Genomic DNA, 20,033 nt, shown 5'->3' with positions numbered 1-20,033 from the left:
AATAATTACTGACTGATTACTGATCTGTAGTTCATTTCATACAAAATACTCGTAAGTGCATATGGTGTAAAATTAAATTTGTCAAGTTTTATAAATTTTACTTCCCTGTGACTTACAATTCTGAAATTGGAAACTTCGGTGGGCGAGTGAAACTTGCATTTACCTGTTTTTTAAATTAATTAATTAATTTTTAATAATATTATTGTAATGAATCGTAAAACTAAAAGGGAGTGTATGAAAACGTTTGAAATCGATTCTAAATCGGGAATTGTTTTAAAAAATATCACTAAACGAGGTCGTCGCGTCGTTGCTTAACACAACTGAATACTACTGTAAAGTTGTGGACTAGATTTCGTCTGGGGGCAATTTACTCATTTTTGGTTTCATTCTCTCGCTTGTAATTAGAAAAAGCATGGCGCCGAGTTCCACCATTTAGTCAAAGCGCAAAATCTCGAAAATTGAATGGAGAATAGAGAATAGAGAGAGCATTTTAACAATAGGTTCCATGCGAGATACATTAAGAAGCTATAGAAAATAACAAAATAATAAAATAACTATTATTTTCAGAACTCAATTATCAACTGACGGTGTCACAATAGCGGCTCCATCAGAAGCTGGTCGATGGTCTCTATGGGCACTGTCTCTATCAAATCGTGGTCTTAGATTCTCAACTCCTCGAACAATCAACGTTTTCCGACCAATTCAACTCGACTTCGCCCTACCTCCCGCCCTGAAAGTTGGTGAAACTGTTGAAGTGGATGTCAAGATTACAAATAATATCAATAATTGTATGGATGTGAGTATTTTTATAGTAATTTGTTATATATTTTGAGTAGTATCTAGTAATAACAGCGTATGAGGAAATAAGACCTCGGTTGACCTTTGAAAATATAGTATCAAAGATACTGGTGGAAGGTCACATAAAAAGCATGAGGACCCCACAGAGAACATACATGAAGAGGTTGATGACAGTGGACGAAGCGAAAGAGATATGTAGAGAGGTCTCTACGTATCTCTTTCGCTAAGGTTAGCGTTTGGCTCTCCGTTCTCACTGACTAGCCCGCTAGGGACACAGCATGAAGCTTTAACATTTTCAACAAAAAATATATTTTTTTTAATATTAACCGTATATAAACATTCCTAGCCGAATATTCCAACCTATTTACATCTGAAGAGTCTGTCTAAATATAACAACATAACGAAATAAATTGTATTTACTCAGGACGCTCCCTTATAAATGTTATCGTATATTATTTGCTTTACTTGAAATTGTATCTATATAAATTAATTCGTTGTTCACATTTGTATAAATGGATTATGGACTTTATTGCTACGTTATAAGATTAATTTTCGATTACAGTCAATTATAAACAATCTAAGAATACCTGATATTTGGTGCGTAGCGCACTGTCGGTATATTTGGAAAGGTAAATTGATTTGGAGATGGTAGAACCAATTATTATTTGAAGGTGTCAGATCAACCAGTGCATGGCGTTAAATTTAATCTTATAGAGTCTTCCTTAATAATATACATGCTTCCTCTCTATATTGATATAAATTGTATAATGGGTGCCTTCCGGAATAAACGACGATGGAAATTAAATTAATATTCATTTCTTAGATAATAGTATAAACTCAACTTATTGTGTAATGTCTGAATTTTTTTTTAAGTTTTGGCTATATCCTGCTATATAACAGAATAGGCTGTAAAAGTGTAGTGCTTACACACAATACACACGAATTCTTGAGACATTGCACGTGGACTGGTAAAACTTAACACCACGCTTTCCCATCAGAGCGAGGAAATGAAAAAAAAAATCATTCCCTCGAATGGCAATTATTCCTACGCCCATAATCGATACAAGATGCTTAAAGATGATAAAATTACGTAATAACATACTCATAATATGTACCTACACACGTACCACAGTATAAAAATAAGTAAACGGAAAAAAAATAAAAAATATATAAAGGAAAATAAAAAACATTTATTAAATGTAAAAGCTTCTGCGCATCCATCACACTTAATATCTGTATAGACTGTGGAAAGCTAACATTTACATTTTACGATCAACGATTACTTCATATTTACAATGTCGTATTATAAAGGAATATTTCTAACAAGCTAACGTGAATTTTAGTATGTCAATGTAGAAAATGTACATATATATTTGGTTTGTATATACATATGTATGTGTATGGATAGGGAGTATATACTGAAAGGAGAGAGAAACTTCATTATTATGGGTTCGATATCCCGTCAGAGGAGTGAAATATTTTTTATTTAACTTCCTTAGTGGTTGAGGTGAAGAAGTATAGTACGGCGATAAGTCCCGCCACTCAATAAGCAATGCCACGAGAATCCGGAAGAAGGATGGGAACGGAAGTGTCTTAATGGAGAATGGAATATCTCAATACTAAGTTCGCAGTAATAGGGATAGTAGGGATACAAAGTGAAGCTAAAAAATATTCTATATTTTACACCTTAATTCCCATTTTAGTTAGAGATGTACAACTCTTTGACTGCGTAAGTATGACATATAAAATCCATAAAAAAAGAAACATAGGACGAATATATTAAAATCAAATACCAGTATACATATATTACGATCCAATACATCGTAAGTTGTAAAAGGCCATCAGTTGCACACGTGCGTTAGCGATAGGTTGCGATCGGCGTTACTCCGTGAAATCCTATAGGGAATTCCAAGTAATCTACAGTACCAAAATATATATGAATTTTCTTATATAGATAAGATACGTGCGTTCTAGTTATGAGTTATATAATATTTAATACAATGTAAGTCTATATTATTCAGAAAAAATATGTAAGTATTTACTTTTATTAAATCTTAATTGGTACGCGAGACACAGTGACACCTCAGTTCATCTCTGAAAACACAGTTTCGATGATACTGGAGTGACGTGACACTACAGTGGACGAGGTATGTAGAGCCGCTCTCTCTGTAAGGCTACCCCGCTTATCATAAAGTATGAGAAAAAAATAAAAAATCTCTTCATACAATACATTTTATATTTTCCAAACTAAGTGAAAATTCAATTCACAATCCACAAACAACTCAATCCTTATCAACGTCACCTCTTTGTTCAACCCATCAACTATACTAATCAAAGTTTCTCAAACTTTAAAAAGCTCAACATAATTAGGGGACGAATGCTTTATTCCTGTAGATAACAAAACGTGGACGATAAAAGTTTTAATTTTCCGAAACAACGACCGACTCGTAATCACGCTACTAGGACTTGCGAACTAGTTAGCATTGTCCCATTTCAAATGACTCCAGGGAGAGAATTTCAACAGCTATAACGAATGGACTATAGTTGAGTGGAAATTTGTGCAGGTGTTCGTGTTATTGTTATTCAACGCTAGTGTATTTTTGGGTGTGGGGGTAATTTTATGCAATGAAAGTTAACGTTAAAGGTTGTGGGTGGGAAGTGGAGTGTCTCAACACTGGGCTTCCTCTGCCTAACCTGAGAAATACAGTTTTTTGATTACGACATACCTACCGTATTCCACACATTTTATACTATTTTTTATTAAAAATATCTCTAAGAGGAAATCATTTTCATTAAAAATTTTGGTATCTATTATAATCAGATCTTCTAAGCACATTGCACCTCAAAACACTCAAAATCGTATATACTAAATACATATATAAACGACAGCCTGAATCCTAATTGATCCCAATCCTAATTTCAATTAAGCATATACCAACCAAGTCCAATATTTATTCTATACAAATTATACTAAATTTATCAAACCTTGTCACTCCCTATAACCAAGTAGTTTACTGAACGATACTCTAGAGACGCCTCCTTTAGTATAGGATTATGAGATTAAGTTTTGTTATCTCTAGACGTGTTGAGTTGAGAAACATTATCGTAGCTCTGTTGACTGCCACTTCTATAAAACTTATAAATTATTTTTATTTCTGGAAATCTTCAAGTTTGGAAACAACTGAAATATTTTTATTAGTTTAAATATTTAAAAAATATGAAGATGAAAAATATGGTAAAAATTATAATAATAAAACAAGTAAGAAAAAAAAAACAATTTTAGTCTGTTTAGTTTTGTTGCATTGAACCCGATTTTTTTAAACTATCTACAGTTGTATTTTTTTTTTCTTTCTAGAAATAAAACATTCGATCTAAAGGGAATTCTTTTGTTTGATTTTAACAATATATTATTTTAATAACTACTTTATTTTAAAAACAATTAACAGCAAATAATTGCTCTACTTAAGTTACTTAAGGTTTTAACTCGTTGATTTTATAAAGTTTTTTTTTATTATATTCTTCTTCTTACCATTTAATTAATGTAATGAAAATTATGAACAAATTAATTTTTAAATAATTTCATAATAATTATAAATAATTTTAACAAATTCATCATTCAGGTAACAGCACTTCTAGCATTAAGTGCGGGGGCGGCTTTCGCTAGTACGGGAGCCCTATATGTCACAGAGCGACTTCGACTTGGACCTCGTGGAGGAACACAACTGGTTGTGCGCGTCGCTGTTGATACGCCTGGAAGGAAGAATATTACTGGTAAGTTTTGATTGTATTTGCTTATATTAACATATATATATAGCTAACTTTTACCTGCAACTTTGCTCCCCATGGAAATAACTAAGGCCCGTATTTAGAAATATTTCAAATCTGAGATCTGTGATCTTTGAGCTTTTATTGATGATGATGATCTTTGAGCTTTTATTCATAGATGTATAATTTAAGAAATACAATGATATTTTAAGATCGTTCACAGATTTAAGAGAGATTTATCAATTCTAACTCTTCTATTAAGTACTCGGTGTAGACATTAAACTACATTGGGGAAATAATAACAATACAAATATAATAATTTCTATGAGCGGGAATCAAATCCACTATCATCGTATTAAAATCAAATCAGTTGTTGAATGTTACATACTGTTTTGTAATCATTTGTAGTTTAAGCTTAACTGAAATTCAAAACACCCTTAAAGTTTATTTAGAAGTAAGTTTTCTATGATGCATATAAAATAAGGCACTGTTCTGTTCTTGTTTAATAATAACAAAATACCAAAATTAATCTGCAAAAGCGTAAAATCTACATATATTATTTATAGAATGTCAATTATTATAAAGAAAGCTTTCAGTAAAAGAAAGTGATGTTAAGACAACCATTTTGAACGCACCACTCAACTTTAAAATCATTAAGCGTTGAGCGGCGTAACTCAACCTCGCGTAGTGTTTCTCAGAGCGAGGTAATTAAAACAAATGGAATTATTTCCCATAGTCTAGTTGAACGCATAACCACTGCGCTACGTTATTTTAAAATAATTATTACCTAACCTTTAAACCACTAAAGATGAGTACTGATAAAGAAATCTTCCAACATAAATCTTTCCGTTCTTATATTAAAGGACGGAAAGACAAAATAAAATTATTCGTAATCTTCATCCAAGTAATCTTTTAAGCAAAATATTTAAATGAAGTTCCCCATGCGAATTCTTGGCTGTTCGCAGCTTAATTATAACATCGAGGTATTTTCATAAAATAATTATTATATAGAAGCGATTTTTGTTAAAAAATATCGGCCTTACTCTAGTACATTTATTTACTAAATAGTTGAGGCCAACTTGACACAGCTTTTATTTTCATCTTCTTGCTCTGGTAACGAGGCAAAGAGCGGCTATGAATTCCTCCCCTCAACTCCCAATGTCTTCAGAATTCAGCGGAAAGTGGAGAACGTAAGTGTTTTCCGTTCCCTTTGAACGGAATGTTCCCACTAGGTACTCAGGTTCCCTCTGCTCACCCTGCTATTTGCAGGATATAGCATAAAGCTATTAATATAACAATATTATAAAACTTCATACAAAATCCGTACTAGCGTGTACACGAACAAACTCATATAATCACACTTTACACAGCTTGTAAGTTACATTTAATATAATTTATTATTAGTTTTCTCAAAGAATATTTTCAGTGTAACACAAAAGGAAAGCTCGAACACAATCTTGTTCAACAACACGCCAAAGGATTTTGTTCTTTATTGCATAAACTTTTTGTAAGTTATGTGAAACAATTTTCTCATATATTTGTGTTAGTCGAATGTGGAGACTAGAGCGGGTTTGCCTTGTAAACACCTGTCATTTTGGAAGCTCCTTATACCTTCTTTTATAGTGTTTGTGAAGTATGTTTAGATAGTATATTATATAATCGGTTATGAATGTTATAGTTTATTTAGGATTAAAAGACCTCAAAGGTAGTGCAGAGGCAGAAGCGTGCGACTGTAAAGGTTGTGAGTTCGATTCCCAGTCAGAAAAATCTAATATTTTACATTTTCATTGCCTCTCTCTGGTAATAAAGCAATAAGGTGTTAAGTTCCGCCACTTAACTCGCATTGCCTCCAGAATTCGGCGAAGAATGAGGAACGGAAGTATCTTAAGACTAGGATCCCAAGTTTCCTTATCCTACTCTGCAATGTGCGTGATACTTCGAGGCTTCGAATATAAATTTATAATTTACTCTATAAACCTGATCATATAAGTTAGTATAACGTAACAAAGACAAATTTACTTCTAACCAAAATCCTAACATTACCTAACCTACTTCCCTCTTGTCGCGTTGCTACTAATGAAACCTTGTAATACATTGTATTAAAGCTAACATTACTATAGTACTAAATCCAAATGTATAAATGTAATAGTCATTGATATACAATGAAAACAGCAGGATTTAAATCCACTCACATACGGCATGGTTATGCCGCTCATACGTTGTCGTGGTTGTGAGTTCAATTCCCACCTGTGGGAAAGATTTTTTTTTAACTTACGGATGGTTCTGTACTAATTCCTGGGTTGTAGAGAAAGTACCTACAACTAGCAGGCGTACGCGTAAGTTTGTTTAATTTTTTAAATTTGTAGTGCAAATTCTGACTTTTTGTCTATTTTCATCTCAGTCAATAAATCGTACCTTTTTATTGCGTTGACTTAGAAGTTATATGTTTTTACCTAAATATTTCATATTAATTTCAACTTGATACCTCCATGCAATCTGCAGATAAATTATTTTAACAGTCTGTGAGACGGACAACCGAGTGATCCAATAAGGATTGCGTTTTGTCTTTACGAGATACGGAACCCTAATATAGAACAAAAGGGCAATAAATCTGTTACTAAGTTCTTGCATAGAAAATACATGTCCCAGATTTGAACCCACTATATAACGTTACAACCACATAAACTAAGCACTACCAATTCATTAACGTAATAATCCATATTCGGTAATATATTAGCTAAATTATGTAACTAAACCAACAGAATTAACATTTATATCGAACATGTCAGCACAATCACGCTTAATGACGTCATTTCGTGAATTATGCAAATGACAGTTGCTATTCAAAGCAGTGTTTCTTCTATTTATTATTCTAGTTATTGCTACAAATGTTTATCAAATAAACATTATAGCTAATTCAAAAGTATTATATATTTTAAATCATAAAATTCTTCTACAATTCTTCATGAGGAATGGAGTATCTTAACACTAGGTTCCCTCTGTCTAATCTATATGAATTATTTTGTTGATGTATTCTTGCTGGTACTGAGATACGGTTATAGGAAAACTAAGTTAAGAGCAATTTTACCAGCTGAAATCTAATTAAAAATCTCAGTCAATCGTTATTAGTTTAACCTACATTCCATTCCACGTTACAAGGAACTAAGATCTTTTCTCTGAGTGTAAAACATAACTATCTTTTAATATAATAGCGAAAACAATATGAAAAAGAAAACAGAACAGAACTACACAATTACAAGAAGAAAATGAACCAAAATGTAAAATTTGAATACAATTTAAATCACCCTGAAGCAAATCTATGTGAATCTAGCAATATTTCAACTGGGTTACATAGTAACATGGCAATAAACTCGGTGAAGTCTGAAATTCCATTACGTTACTAACTCTGTCGTGTTGCGGTGTTCTTAATGTCTATGTCGTGGTGGAAGTGAGGGGAGTCGGCGATCATTGTTTGTGAATTGTAATGGAAGTTAATTTACAATTTTGAAAATTATAATTGGATATAATAGATTGTTTTAAGCTAGCTACCCATCCCGGCTTCGTCCGCTTAAACTTACTGCTAAATTATAGCCAACTTATATAATGAGACCGTAGTAACATAGTGGCATAAGCGTGCTAGTAAACGCGATCGTTGTGAGTTTGATTTCGACTTAGGGGAGTGAAATATTTTATATTTTCATTTCCTTACTCTGGTAACGAGGCAAAACGCGATGCTGAATTTCGCAACTTCACATTTAAAGCCCTCAGAATTTGGCGGAAATTGGGGAATGGGAGTCTATACTAAACCTTGTAGTTTAGTAATATTTGCGTGATCGTCGAACAAACATCCTCAAAAGCTTTCACGTTTATAGCTTTATAATAGGATAAGCATACATCATGTATTATAAGTGAAAACGGAGTGCTCTAACACTAGATTCTGTCGTACTTTGTTTGCCTCTATATAGCTAAAAAAATATTTTATCACATTTTCACTTTTGACGAGATAAACATTAAATTATGACATATTTATCTGGTCATTAATTCGACTAACTAATGGACATTATCTATAACTAATAAAGTTTCGCGAACCTAACTCTGTTATGTTCCGATATTTTTAATGTCTATGTTACGGTGAAAGTTACAAGAGTTAGCGATTTATTTTGTACTTTTAAGGTTATTTGATTCACATAAAATTTTGCTTTTGTAATTTTTATAAGAATTCGGAATTAGGGAATATGTTAAATTTGTTTCGAAAATATAATACATTAAAAAAAATCTTATCACCACGCTCTATCTCAACACCAGCCACTAAAAAAATAATAAATATTTAATTTCCTCTAGTGGGAACTGAACCTGTGGCATTTACAGGCACACCCCCTCCCTGCATAGACAGGCAGACAATAGTGTCTGCTCTTAATTAATTATAATCAAAGATATAAAATATGGTTGTTAAAATCTGGTGAAAATCTCAAATAATTTTCACAGAAAATATTTAAAAAAGACACTTCACGTGCTTACAGCTAAAATGACACGTCATAATGATTCAGGACTCATTTTGTACCAAATTTCACGTATCGATACTTCACTATACGATTTCGCGCTCGTTTCGCCGCTATTGATTCTGTTTTGATAGAGATTGATGTTCTTATATGACCCCATATGAAGAGGGAGTACTTTTGTTCGTATTGGAGTTGATATGTTTTATATATAGGTATGAGGCTCATAATTCTTCTTAATTAATAGTGTTTATTGTTATTAAGAAGAAGTAATAATGGCAAATAACAAGAATAATACTATAATAGAAAAGTGACTGATTGTTTACACCACGGAGGTTTTGGGTTGGTACCTATTCGGCGGATTATTGTATTTCTAATTTTTATTTTCTTTTCTTTAAAAGACAATTCTTGGTGATTGATACCGTTATTTAACGCTACGTCTCTAAAATCAGTGAAAAATAAGAAAAAATATAAAAGATATGAAAAAATAGAGTATGTGAAAAAAGTACAATTTGAAAACGCAGTGCAAAAGAAAAACCATTATAACAAAATAATAATTTGTTATAATTGTTAAGATATATATTTATTTAATAACCTCATAGAAAATTATGAAATGCTAACAAATCTATTACGACGACGTTACTTATAATATTAATATTAATAGGACAAAATAATCAGTATTAAACAGTATTAATAAAGGCAGAGGGTATCGTGGCTCAGTGGAACAAGCATGTGACTGTAAACGTGACGGTTGTGGGTTCGAATTCCATTAGGAGAAATTAATTATTATTTATTTATATTATTAATTTCTTCGCTCTAGTAACAAAGCAAAGCACGGCGATGAATTCAAAAATGAATGAATGAATGCTACAAAAATGCGGCGGAAAGTGGGAAACAGAGTGTCTTAACACTAGGTTCCCTCTGCCAACATTACTATACGCGAGGTGAAGCTGAAAAAAAACGACCATAACGAAACACACCATAAATAACAGTAAATCCTCTTTCCAGTGGAAGTAACCGGCTATAGCGCTGATAACTGTTCAGTATCCTACACCTCATTTAACAATGAGACGTTAGTTGGCTCAGTGATCCGGTCAGCGAGTGTGCTGGTGCTGCCTGAAGGCCTTCATAGGAGTGATACGCAGAGTGCATATTTTTGTGCTAACGGTATGTGTTTTTTTCTTTTAGTAGTCGTCGTTTCGTTATGTAGTCTATTTGTTTTCTTTGAAGATGTTGTTTAGATGATAGAATGGAATTGAATTTTATCAAACTGGTTTTACCGATGGCCTAGTTAGGAAAATGTCGGTAGTTTATCGTTTTCCAAATGTATACTCGAAAAACAAGTGCAAAACATTATACTTTTTGACGTTTTTTGAGGCATTTTTTGATAGATATACAAATATTTTTAATTTTTATGTTTTTAAAATTAAATTAATACATTTATATTTAATGACACTTTTATGAGGAACTTTTTAATATAGCTATTATTTAATAAAATTGTCTTAAATTTTTAAAAATTAAAATCGATACATATCTCCTTATTTACTTTTCAGAACATTTGGCCGTATCATCCCGTGGTTCATGGGAATGGCAATGGGTAGCTGCACCAAGGAACAGAGCTGGGCTTGTCCTAGAATTGAAAGCTCAGGGCGCCGCTCACGTCGCCTTATCAGCGATAAGAGAACCTTCAGATGACATGTATAGAGTTGTATTTGAGAGGAGCCGCGTGTGGATTGCTAAAGGGAAACATGGTGAGATATACCTATGCTTTAAATTATTGTGCTAATTTTGATTGATCCTGTGAAAAAAAATTCTATATGTTAAAATTAAATTGATTTTGATGTTTAATAAATGTTTAAGATATTTTTATTAATACAAAAATTTTAATTACTCAACACAACTTTTTTTCTGTAGCATTATACTGAGATAATTCCTATTTTCAGGCTACGACGTCCACCTAGCAAGTGCAGAACAAACTGACCAAACAGATTGCACGCAGTGGTGCGCGTGGTGGGTGTGGTGGGAGGGGTCGAGGCTGTCAGTCGGTAGGGGAGCGGTACCAGCTGAACGACGATTGCTAGTATGGCCCTTGGCCAGTGATATGAGGATAAAATATGTAGGATTTAGCGCTTTGTGGGGTGATGAGGCTGATTTTAGGTGAGTTTTGGGGTTTTTATTATTTTAATTATATTATTTAAGGTGAAAAAAAAAAATATTATGTTAACCTACTGTCCTTACAAATATGGTCTGAATGAATCCAAAATTAATTCTGAAGTAGTATTTAATATTATGTAGATTCTGTGTCTATCATAAAAACTTTTAACATTTTTCACACAAAAAATCTTGTACATGACAGTATAAATAAAGTTAAAAAAAAATAATATCTACGATTTTAAAATTAACGAAACTTTGTACCGTATTATTTTCAACATCTTTAAAATATAAATACTACAGAAAAATTCCTAACATTTCAGAATATGGAACTTCAACGAAGAAGCCGGCTTCTCTCAGGTATTGGAGCTGGGTCTCCCTCACGGTGTAGTACCAGGTTCAGCATCAGGAAATTTGCTTATATCTGGTGGTCTACATCTTCCACTATACAGCTTCCAAAATGTGGATCAATGGTCAGATGTATGGAGGGATTCTCAAATATCAGCTGCTACTGCAGATTTAGCGCCATTATTGGCCTTAGAACATATTCCACATTTGGTTGACGTTAATGAAAGGGAGAGGATCTTGAAGAAGTTGCCTGAGCAGGTTATGACATTTTTATAATTATGATTAATTACAATTATTTTTGATTTATGCAGAAATCAATAATGAAAATCATTCGCACAAATCTTTATTAACTAATTGAAATAAAAAGATACAGTCCAAACATGACAACGTACTAACAACTGAAATAAAAATTACAGGTTCAAATTCTACTCTCCTTCCGGAAAAATGACAATTCTTTCAGCGACCATCCTTCCGTCAGCAGTCACTTGTCAACTATTAAAATATTAGAAATTCTCAACAAAATACAATCGTATTATCCAATCGATCCAAACTTACTGCAATCTATTAAAACTTGGATACAAAAACGACAAAACTCGGATGGTTCTTTCACTCCTTTACCAGATGATAAAGAAGTTGATTATTTTCCAGTGGAAATAAAGAATAATACTGATAAATTAGATAATATAGATGTTAGTGAATATTATTATTATGATAAAGACGGTAATATGACTAAAGATGACGTGGAATGGGAAAGGACTGTTGAAGTGACGGCTGAAACTTTAAGCGCTTTGTTGGAAGTTGGTGTTGAAAATCAGGTGAAAATATAATATTTAATAGCCCTCATTCCCAAAATATAAATTTACATATTTTAAATTTATGTAAATTTTATTTTCTATTTGTAATCCTTGTATTTACGGGATAGAACCCCAACTGTATCTACATCGCATTTAGATGTAAAATAGAAATATTTTAAATATACTACGAGTACATCAGATTTTTTAACCAAAACTGTACAGTTCATTTAGTTATCATCATGTCGTCTTTACCAAAATAGATTGTTTTAATATTGTTGTTTTTCTGGTATTATAAAAAGCTAAGGCAAATAATATAAGCTTTAAACCGAATACCTAAGCTTAAAATAAAGCTTTATTACATCGAAGAGTCATTCAGGGCATACATAATCTAAAATTATATACTATATGTTGAATTAATAATGTACATTACAGGTGGACGCCGATGTCGCTAAACGGGCACAGAAATATTTGGAAAAAAATCTATATAATTTAACTTCACCCGCTGCTTTGGCTGCTTCAGTGCTAGCTTTAGTCATGGCTAGGTATTAATATTTTTTATTAATATTTCCTAAAATATCATAATGCTAACTCAATTTTACTATTTGTAAACTAAATTTGTATCGGGAAATATAAATTACTTACAATTTCCAGGAGTCCGTTGGTACCTGAAGCGCTTATTATACTAAGGAACGCGTCAACAACGGAAGAAGGGGAGTTCGGTTGGCCGGCGCCGAGGAAAGATGCAGCAGATTGGTTGTTGGAAGAAACTTCAAGAAACATCAAAACTACTTCTTACGGTTAGCTCAAAATATCAAAAATTATATTTTATTTAAGTTTCACGCTGTGTCATGCATTTAGTAGGGTTGGCAGAGGAAACCTAGGCTTTAGACAGTCCACTACCCACGCCAATTTAAAAATTTTATACGTTTTCTAAAAAGTATATTTCTTTCATAAGTGTGGAATATTCACGTCGAAAGTTATCTGCTACATATCTTTTATTACTACAGACATAAACTTAGAATCCGCAGGAAATGGATTTAAAGAAAATAATGTATTTAAAAATTGTTTCCTTCACAATCCACACAGAGGCAGTAACTATGGAGCAGTACGTGGCGGGCGTGCGCGTGCTGCAATGCGCGTGCGCACGCGGCGCGCTAGCGGAGGGCGAGGCGGCGGCGCGCTTCCTGTACTATCGGGCGTCCACGCTACGCCGCCACCCCGCGCTCGCCTTCCGCGCCACCGACGCCGCCGCCAGATACGCCAGTCTCGCCTATGACAGGTCACACACATACACTTTAGCCACTATTAGTACTGACCTTTTATTATACAAACATATAAGTAAAATGCATATTTTATGACTGGAGATCATAGAAAAAAAAATATATTTAAAAAAAAAATGTCTTCACAGACAGATAAAATAACAACAAAATGAATTATAGGATATAAGATTCCCAACTTTTTTGTTTAATTAAATACATAATTATCAAAAACACTTCCATATAAAATTCCAGGCACCGAGCATTAACCGTGTCCCTAGCGACGGCGGGCATGGAGCTGACGGACACGCTGGAGCTGCGCGCCCGCACGCCGCCGCGAGCGCTCGTGCTGCCCGGACTGCCCACTAAGGTGTTCGTGTACGCGACCGGCGCTGGGTGTGCTACTGTACAGGTGGTTATTTCAATTTCTTTCTTTTTGTGGGTTCACGCTTTGTTCCACACAAAGGAGGGTAGGCAGAAGACCGAATATTAAGACACTCCGTTCCCATCAAAACACTTCCGTCCCCCACTTTCCACCGAATTTTTGACGCGTTGCATGTTGAGTGGTTGAACTCAACGCCGCACCTCGTTACCAGAGCAAGAAAATGGTAATTATAAAAAAAAATATTTACGCGAGCGCGAATAAAACCTACAACCTATCGCATTAGTTGAACGTTAAAGGTCCTGCGCTACTACAGCCTCTAATGACTTTTTCATTATATTCCATTGTTTTTCTCATTCTAGGGAACAATATCATACTCAACATATATACCGAAACCTGAAAATTCTCTTCTCAACGTCCAAGCAGCAATAATCGAAGAGATACGACCAGAGAGGAGCAGTATTGAAGATTTACAAGGAAATCTTCCGACGCTTATCATTAAAACTTGCTTCAAGTACGTTCCATAAATCATCATGATTATAATAAAAGTTTTGTGTGGGTTTTTTTTTATAATTATAACTATTAATACCGATACCATCGTCTACAAAAAACATTAAAAAATCCCATTTGCTAAACTCCCATAAATGGGGCTCCCATTAACAATAAATAAATATCCTTAAATATTTATTTGTTGTGTTTATTAGTTTTTGTTGTTATAAAGGCAAAAAAAATATCATTTGTGAAAATTTACGTCACTACGTTGAAATTCTTATGTGCTTGTTACAACTTATGTTTTGTTGGTAGCAATCTCTGTAAAGAGATTTTTACAAATTTCCTTCGACAGGCAAATTTTTAGATGTTTTCTAAAAAGTATTTTTCTTTCCTATGTATGGAATAACACTTTAAAAACATAAAAAAATATACTTTTAACAGTTATTGTATCAATGTATTTTTTAGAAATCCTACTAAAACTAAGACTTACTTTAATATTTTTTTAGATGGAAAGGCAAAGAACGTTCCGGAATCCTTCGGCTCGAATCGTCTCTATTCTCTGGTTACGAACTACGTTCTGTAAACCCGGTGGTGTTAGATGGAGCTACCTTCGCTGACCTCCACTACGGGTCCAGAGGAGAATCTGTTTGGTTCGTTTTTGCTAATGTAAGTAATAAATAATATAAAATTCCTAATCTACAATATATACATCAATATTTATTTTGCAATATTATTATTTTCAATATAAAATTAAGTGAAATTCAAATTTTGACATTATTTCAAATCTAGATATAAATATTTGAGGGCTTATAGAACTATCAGTTTTAAAATTGTTTTAAGCATTAGTTATAGCTTATAAAATCTTTATTTTATTTTACCCTCTTTCCTTTACATTACAGATCAGCTCAACATGTCCAGTGTGTGTGACATACGAAGCACGATCTAAATTCGTTATAACCAGTCTCCGCCCGGCATTCGCCAAAATCTACCCTTCAAGTCGACCAGATTTAGCTGTCGAGACATTCTTCCACGCGAGACCTGGAAGTCCCTTATTAAAAGGAATTACTGATGACGACTTCATTACTTGGTTCGATAAAACACAATTGGCAAGTCTCAAAACGAATACAAATATAGATAACATATGCGAATGTGGACGTATTTGTAGTCGTGATTACGAATTTAGGACGGACTATGAAAAGAAACATCCGAAAACTACAGAAAGTTCTAGTACTGAAAGTATTAGCACTGAAACATTTAATACAGTTAATGCAAGTACGGCAGAAAGTCCAGAAGCTAGTTCTACTGAAACTAATAATGACGTTTCAACAACAACAACAGCACGAATATTAGATACTACGACAGTATCAACTAGTCATATAAACGATAACACAACAATATATTCATCGACGGAAGCTACTATAAAATCAGATGATCCTATAATAATACCGACTGTAACATATATAAACCATACAGACAATCAAAAAGTTAACAATGAAATTGAACCTGTTCCAAATGGTGAACTCATTATACAAAAAGTACCTGTAAGCAAAAGTTTTTTGAAAAAGTCAAATATATTTAAAAAACCGTTGCCTCGTCGTAAAGGTACATTGAAAGCAACCTATGGAGATAAGCACGAGAAGTTCTTTATCAAGTCTAAACCTATTAATTTTGTTGAAATTATAAATCACACTGAAAATAAGACTACAGTAGTTACAAAACCTAAGGCAAATAACAACGTTATAGCAAATAAAGGAAATGTTAGTACAATTTCCACTACAGTACTTCCTATTATAACAACTACAAAAGTGATCGAAGTGAAAGGATCAGATAAAAATACAGTTACAACCGAGAAAAATTTAATATTTACAACAAAATCATCTGAATTGGATAAAAACACAACTGACAGTATAAAAAATATGATACAAACAACAAAATCAACTGAAACATCAACAATGCCTCATACAATAACAACAATCACGAAAAGCAACATAAAAAATATTCATTATAGAACTAAAAAACCAAAACCTAAAACACAAATAAAGAAACCGTCAATCAACACAAATGACACATACAAAGACATCAACATTAATACAACAAAAGACGATACAATTATAAAATCGAATAAAGTGACCAAACACATATCGAAACCGATAAAATCGATTAACAAGGAAATTCACAAAATACCATCGAATCCGATTTCTGAAACCGATTTAGACAAATCATTAAACAGCCAAATAAAAATCGATATTGCGCCCGAAAATAAAGGAGGTTTCGAAATATTAGACAAGAACAACTTATGGGAACTACTAAAAGACCCGAATAATGCCAAAATCGATATAGAAGATGACAAATCAACGCAGAATAATCGATCATTATAAATATTGTTATATAATATTTAAGGCAAAGACTTCAGCATATTTTTGTAATATTCACGCCATTTTGAGTTGAATAGAGAGAGAGAGAGAGAAAGAGAAAAAAATCGAATAATTTCTAAGCACAAGTTGTTCGTTAGTTCGGAAGCACTAATTGTTTATATTTAATATTTAAAATGTAAATAAAGTGTGTTTGTGTTTATTCGTAATTAAAAGCGCTGTGACTTAGTGTGTTTGTGTCATGCTCAAAGCTTGTATATGAAAGCTTATTTAAGCGAAGTTACTTAATAAGGCCATTTTGAATTCCTGTAAAGAATCTTACATTTAATACTTCGAGTAGAAAATAGTTGCTGCTATAGCATATTTCGTACAAATTCCTGATTCTGAATTCATCATTTTTTCATCTTTGAAAAAAAAATTTCATAGTAGTTTCGATTTTTTTAACATTGTATGGTTCTTACTTACATTTCGTTTAGTGTTTTTCTTCACATTCATCTATCTTCACAGAAAACAACCGCCATCTATACTCGTACTTAAAACCTCATGAAATAAATACAAGCTTATAATCTACATAAACTTACGCCTTAAAATGAAACTGAAAATTTAGAATTTCAATATATTAAATAAATTAGGAAGCTAGAATCGCTGGTTACAAATATTACTAACAGTATCAAGGTAAGATTTAGTTTATATTAACAGTATTATAAGAGTATTTGACTGTGTAAGTTCAATGGTTGTATTTAATTTCTAGTTTAACAATTTAAAATTAATAGATGGAAATGATAAGTGTATACGAATTTTCATTTTATATCTTTTTAAAAGAATATCTTCATATATTTAGAAATATATAAAAACAACACATAGCGCCTCTTGAACACCGTGTTTTCTTTATGTGTTTCTATCCTTAGTGTACGAGTATGTATGAGTAATATTAATAACGTTAAAATATTTTATAAATATTTCTTAAATTACTTATTTCAAATATATTAATTAATTCCTTTTACACTTAACATTTCTAATCTATTATGTAAGTTAATGTGTACTGTACATTTATATCTTAAAAATATATATGGGACGGAGTGTTAAATTTAAAAAATAAATAAACACACATTTGAAATTTGGAAAGAGATGAATTCAAAAATACAAAATGAACACATGTGACATTATAGTCAAAACTTTTTCACTGTCAAAATTGGTCAAAGTTTTTCGGAACAAATTGTCAAAATAACACTTTTGACAGTTTTTTCTGTCAATTTTAAAAAAGTGAGGAATAGTTTTGACTATAATTTCTAATGAGATGTAAATTTGGAAGATGAAATAAAAAAAGCAGGAAGTTATTTGTACATAATTCTGTGTTGCCAAAATTCCTTAATAATTATATTATAGAGATTTCTAGTCTTTCTTCTAGCGTACTCTATTCGTAATAATCCTTTAGAGTATAAATATGTAGTACCTAGTTATATGCAATGCCCCAGAATTTCCATCCGTCTAATCTATTTCTTCTTTACCTATGTATGTAACGTAGTTTCTTAAAGGCCTGCGTGGTTTTTAAATGTTTTGACACATTTTCGAACAAATAAAATAAAAATAGATAGCATATAATATTTTGAATAATTAAAACAATATTAAAAAATTTGGATGTGTTGGATGCACGAGCACAATCATGCGACTGTAAACGGTAGTGAGTTCGATTTCCACTTGGACGAATGAGAAATTTAATATTTCGGAAAAATGAAACATTTAATACTCGTATTTCGGATAAAATATTTCATATTTTCATTGTGCAGAGGCGGCGCGGAGTTGAGTGCCCTCACTCAACACGCAATGTCCTCAGAATTCGACGGAAAGTGAAAAATGGGAATATCTATAAATATTTTCCCAGGTTTCCTCTTCCTACCCTACCATGTACGGGATATGTTTAAGCATGAAGCGAAAAATGAAAAATAATTATAAAAATAAAGACACCATTTTGTTGTATTTTAAATTTCACGGGAACACCACATAAGCAATAGAACAGGATAATAATTTAGAAATTTGTATGAAGATAATAAATATCTCAAGCTTCATAATCGATGTGACCTAAAAATCTGCCAAATTAATTTAAATATCAACCAGGCCTTTTACTGTAGCTGTTCTTAGATATTTTGTTGTAATTCGTTAGATATTAGATCTGTTTCTAGTATATACCTATCTTGTAAACTAGTTCTATCTTAAAATTTGATGCCTTTCTGACGTTTTTAGCTTAAAATCTATTTCTTTTTTCTATAAAAATAGTCAAAATTACGGGCAAGTTGTTTAATAGTTCAGTAGTACGCAGAAAAATTAATTAGAAAATAATTGATAACTGTTTTTTTTGAAATGCATGACAACTTTATATGTTAATGTTCCTTCTTCATATTTATTTTTTCCCATAAACTTGACCGTAGATTATCCCTTAGTGATATTATTTTATTAATTAATTATTAAGGATTATCGCTTCATCTTAATGTGTATAAAATCGAAAATATAATATTATTCTGTAAGTTATTTGGCACATACTATATATATTTCGAACTTTTTTCGATCATTTTTCTATCTAATTTTCCAAATATTATTAAACCATCCTTAACAAACTATCTTCATTATAATTTCAGAAATAGATATCCATAATATGGCTTGTATTTTTTCACATATTATTAAGATTAATTATATAAATTAATTAATAAGAATAAAATTAAATAATAAATTCGTATTTAAATGTACGGTTGTATGAAAATAGGTGCTTGAGCGGTGGGTTCTCGTCAATTTCAAATGTAAAATAATTACGATTGATGCAGTGTATTGATATAGTTTTAAAGAGAAATAAATTTTCGTGCTTAACTTTGTAAGCTAGTCACCTATTTAATGATACCTCGATGTACTGACACAGAATAATAAAGTTAGATGGGTAATTAATAAATATATGTAGTGTTTTATTTTCTTGACCTTTTTTAGAGAGAGTGAGAGAGGAGAGATTACTAAATGTTAGTTATATAAAGTTAGAAGTAACATGTTTTGTTATTTGTTTTTCTTATAAAAGACCGTTGTGGCGCAGCGGCCCAAGGGTGTGACTGTAACGCGACGGTTGTAGGTTCGATCCCCTCTGGTGTCCTCTGGTGTCGAGGCAAAGCGCGGCGTTGAGTTCTGCCACTCAACACGCA

At 32.3% G+C, this 20,033-nt stretch overlaps 1 protein-coding gene across 1 annotated transcript in view; it reads left to right on the top strand.

The window, feature by feature from the left end:
- Window positions 1-19,794, top strand: part of LOC146539862 (C3 and PZP-like alpha-2-macroglobulin domain-containing protein 8) — a 165,168-nt gene extending 145,374 nt beyond the window's left edge. Inside the window, exons 13-26 of the mRNA XM_085207464.1 lie at window positions 568-796; window positions 4,419-4,569; window positions 10,068-10,226; window positions 10,613-10,810; window positions 11,003-11,216; window positions 11,534-11,816; window positions 11,975-12,373; window positions 12,785-12,894; window positions 13,004-13,149; window positions 13,439-13,631; window positions 13,864-14,020; window positions 14,353-14,504; window positions 14,989-15,148; window positions 15,382-19,794. Of these exons, the coding sequence (XP_085063590.1) occupies window positions 568-796; window positions 4,419-4,569; window positions 10,068-10,226; window positions 10,613-10,810; window positions 11,003-11,216; window positions 11,534-11,816; window positions 11,975-12,373; window positions 12,785-12,894; window positions 13,004-13,149; window positions 13,439-13,631; window positions 13,864-14,020; window positions 14,353-14,504; window positions 14,989-15,148; window positions 15,382-16,860 (4,030 nt within the window). The 3' untranslated portion in view covers window positions 16,861-19,794. The remainder of the gene's footprint in view (window positions 1-567; window positions 797-4,418; window positions 4,570-10,067; window positions 10,227-10,612; window positions 10,811-11,002; window positions 11,217-11,533; window positions 11,817-11,974; window positions 12,374-12,784; window positions 12,895-13,003; window positions 13,150-13,438; window positions 13,632-13,863; window positions 14,021-14,352; window positions 14,505-14,988; window positions 15,149-15,381) is intronic.
- Window positions 19,795-20,033: the final 239 nt, after the last annotated feature.

Source organism: Heliconius melpomene, chromosome 3 (assembly GCF_056956725.1).
Source record: "Heliconius melpomene rosina isolate 202511_hmr_F chromosome 3, ASM5695672v1, whole genome shotgun sequence".
In the NCBI taxonomy this organism is placed as follows: domain Eukaryota; kingdom Metazoa; phylum Arthropoda; class Insecta; order Lepidoptera; family Nymphalidae; genus Heliconius; species Heliconius melpomene.
The sequence above is the reverse complement of the archived record's forward strand: the minus strand, read 5'-3'. Positions and strand labels throughout refer to the sequence as shown.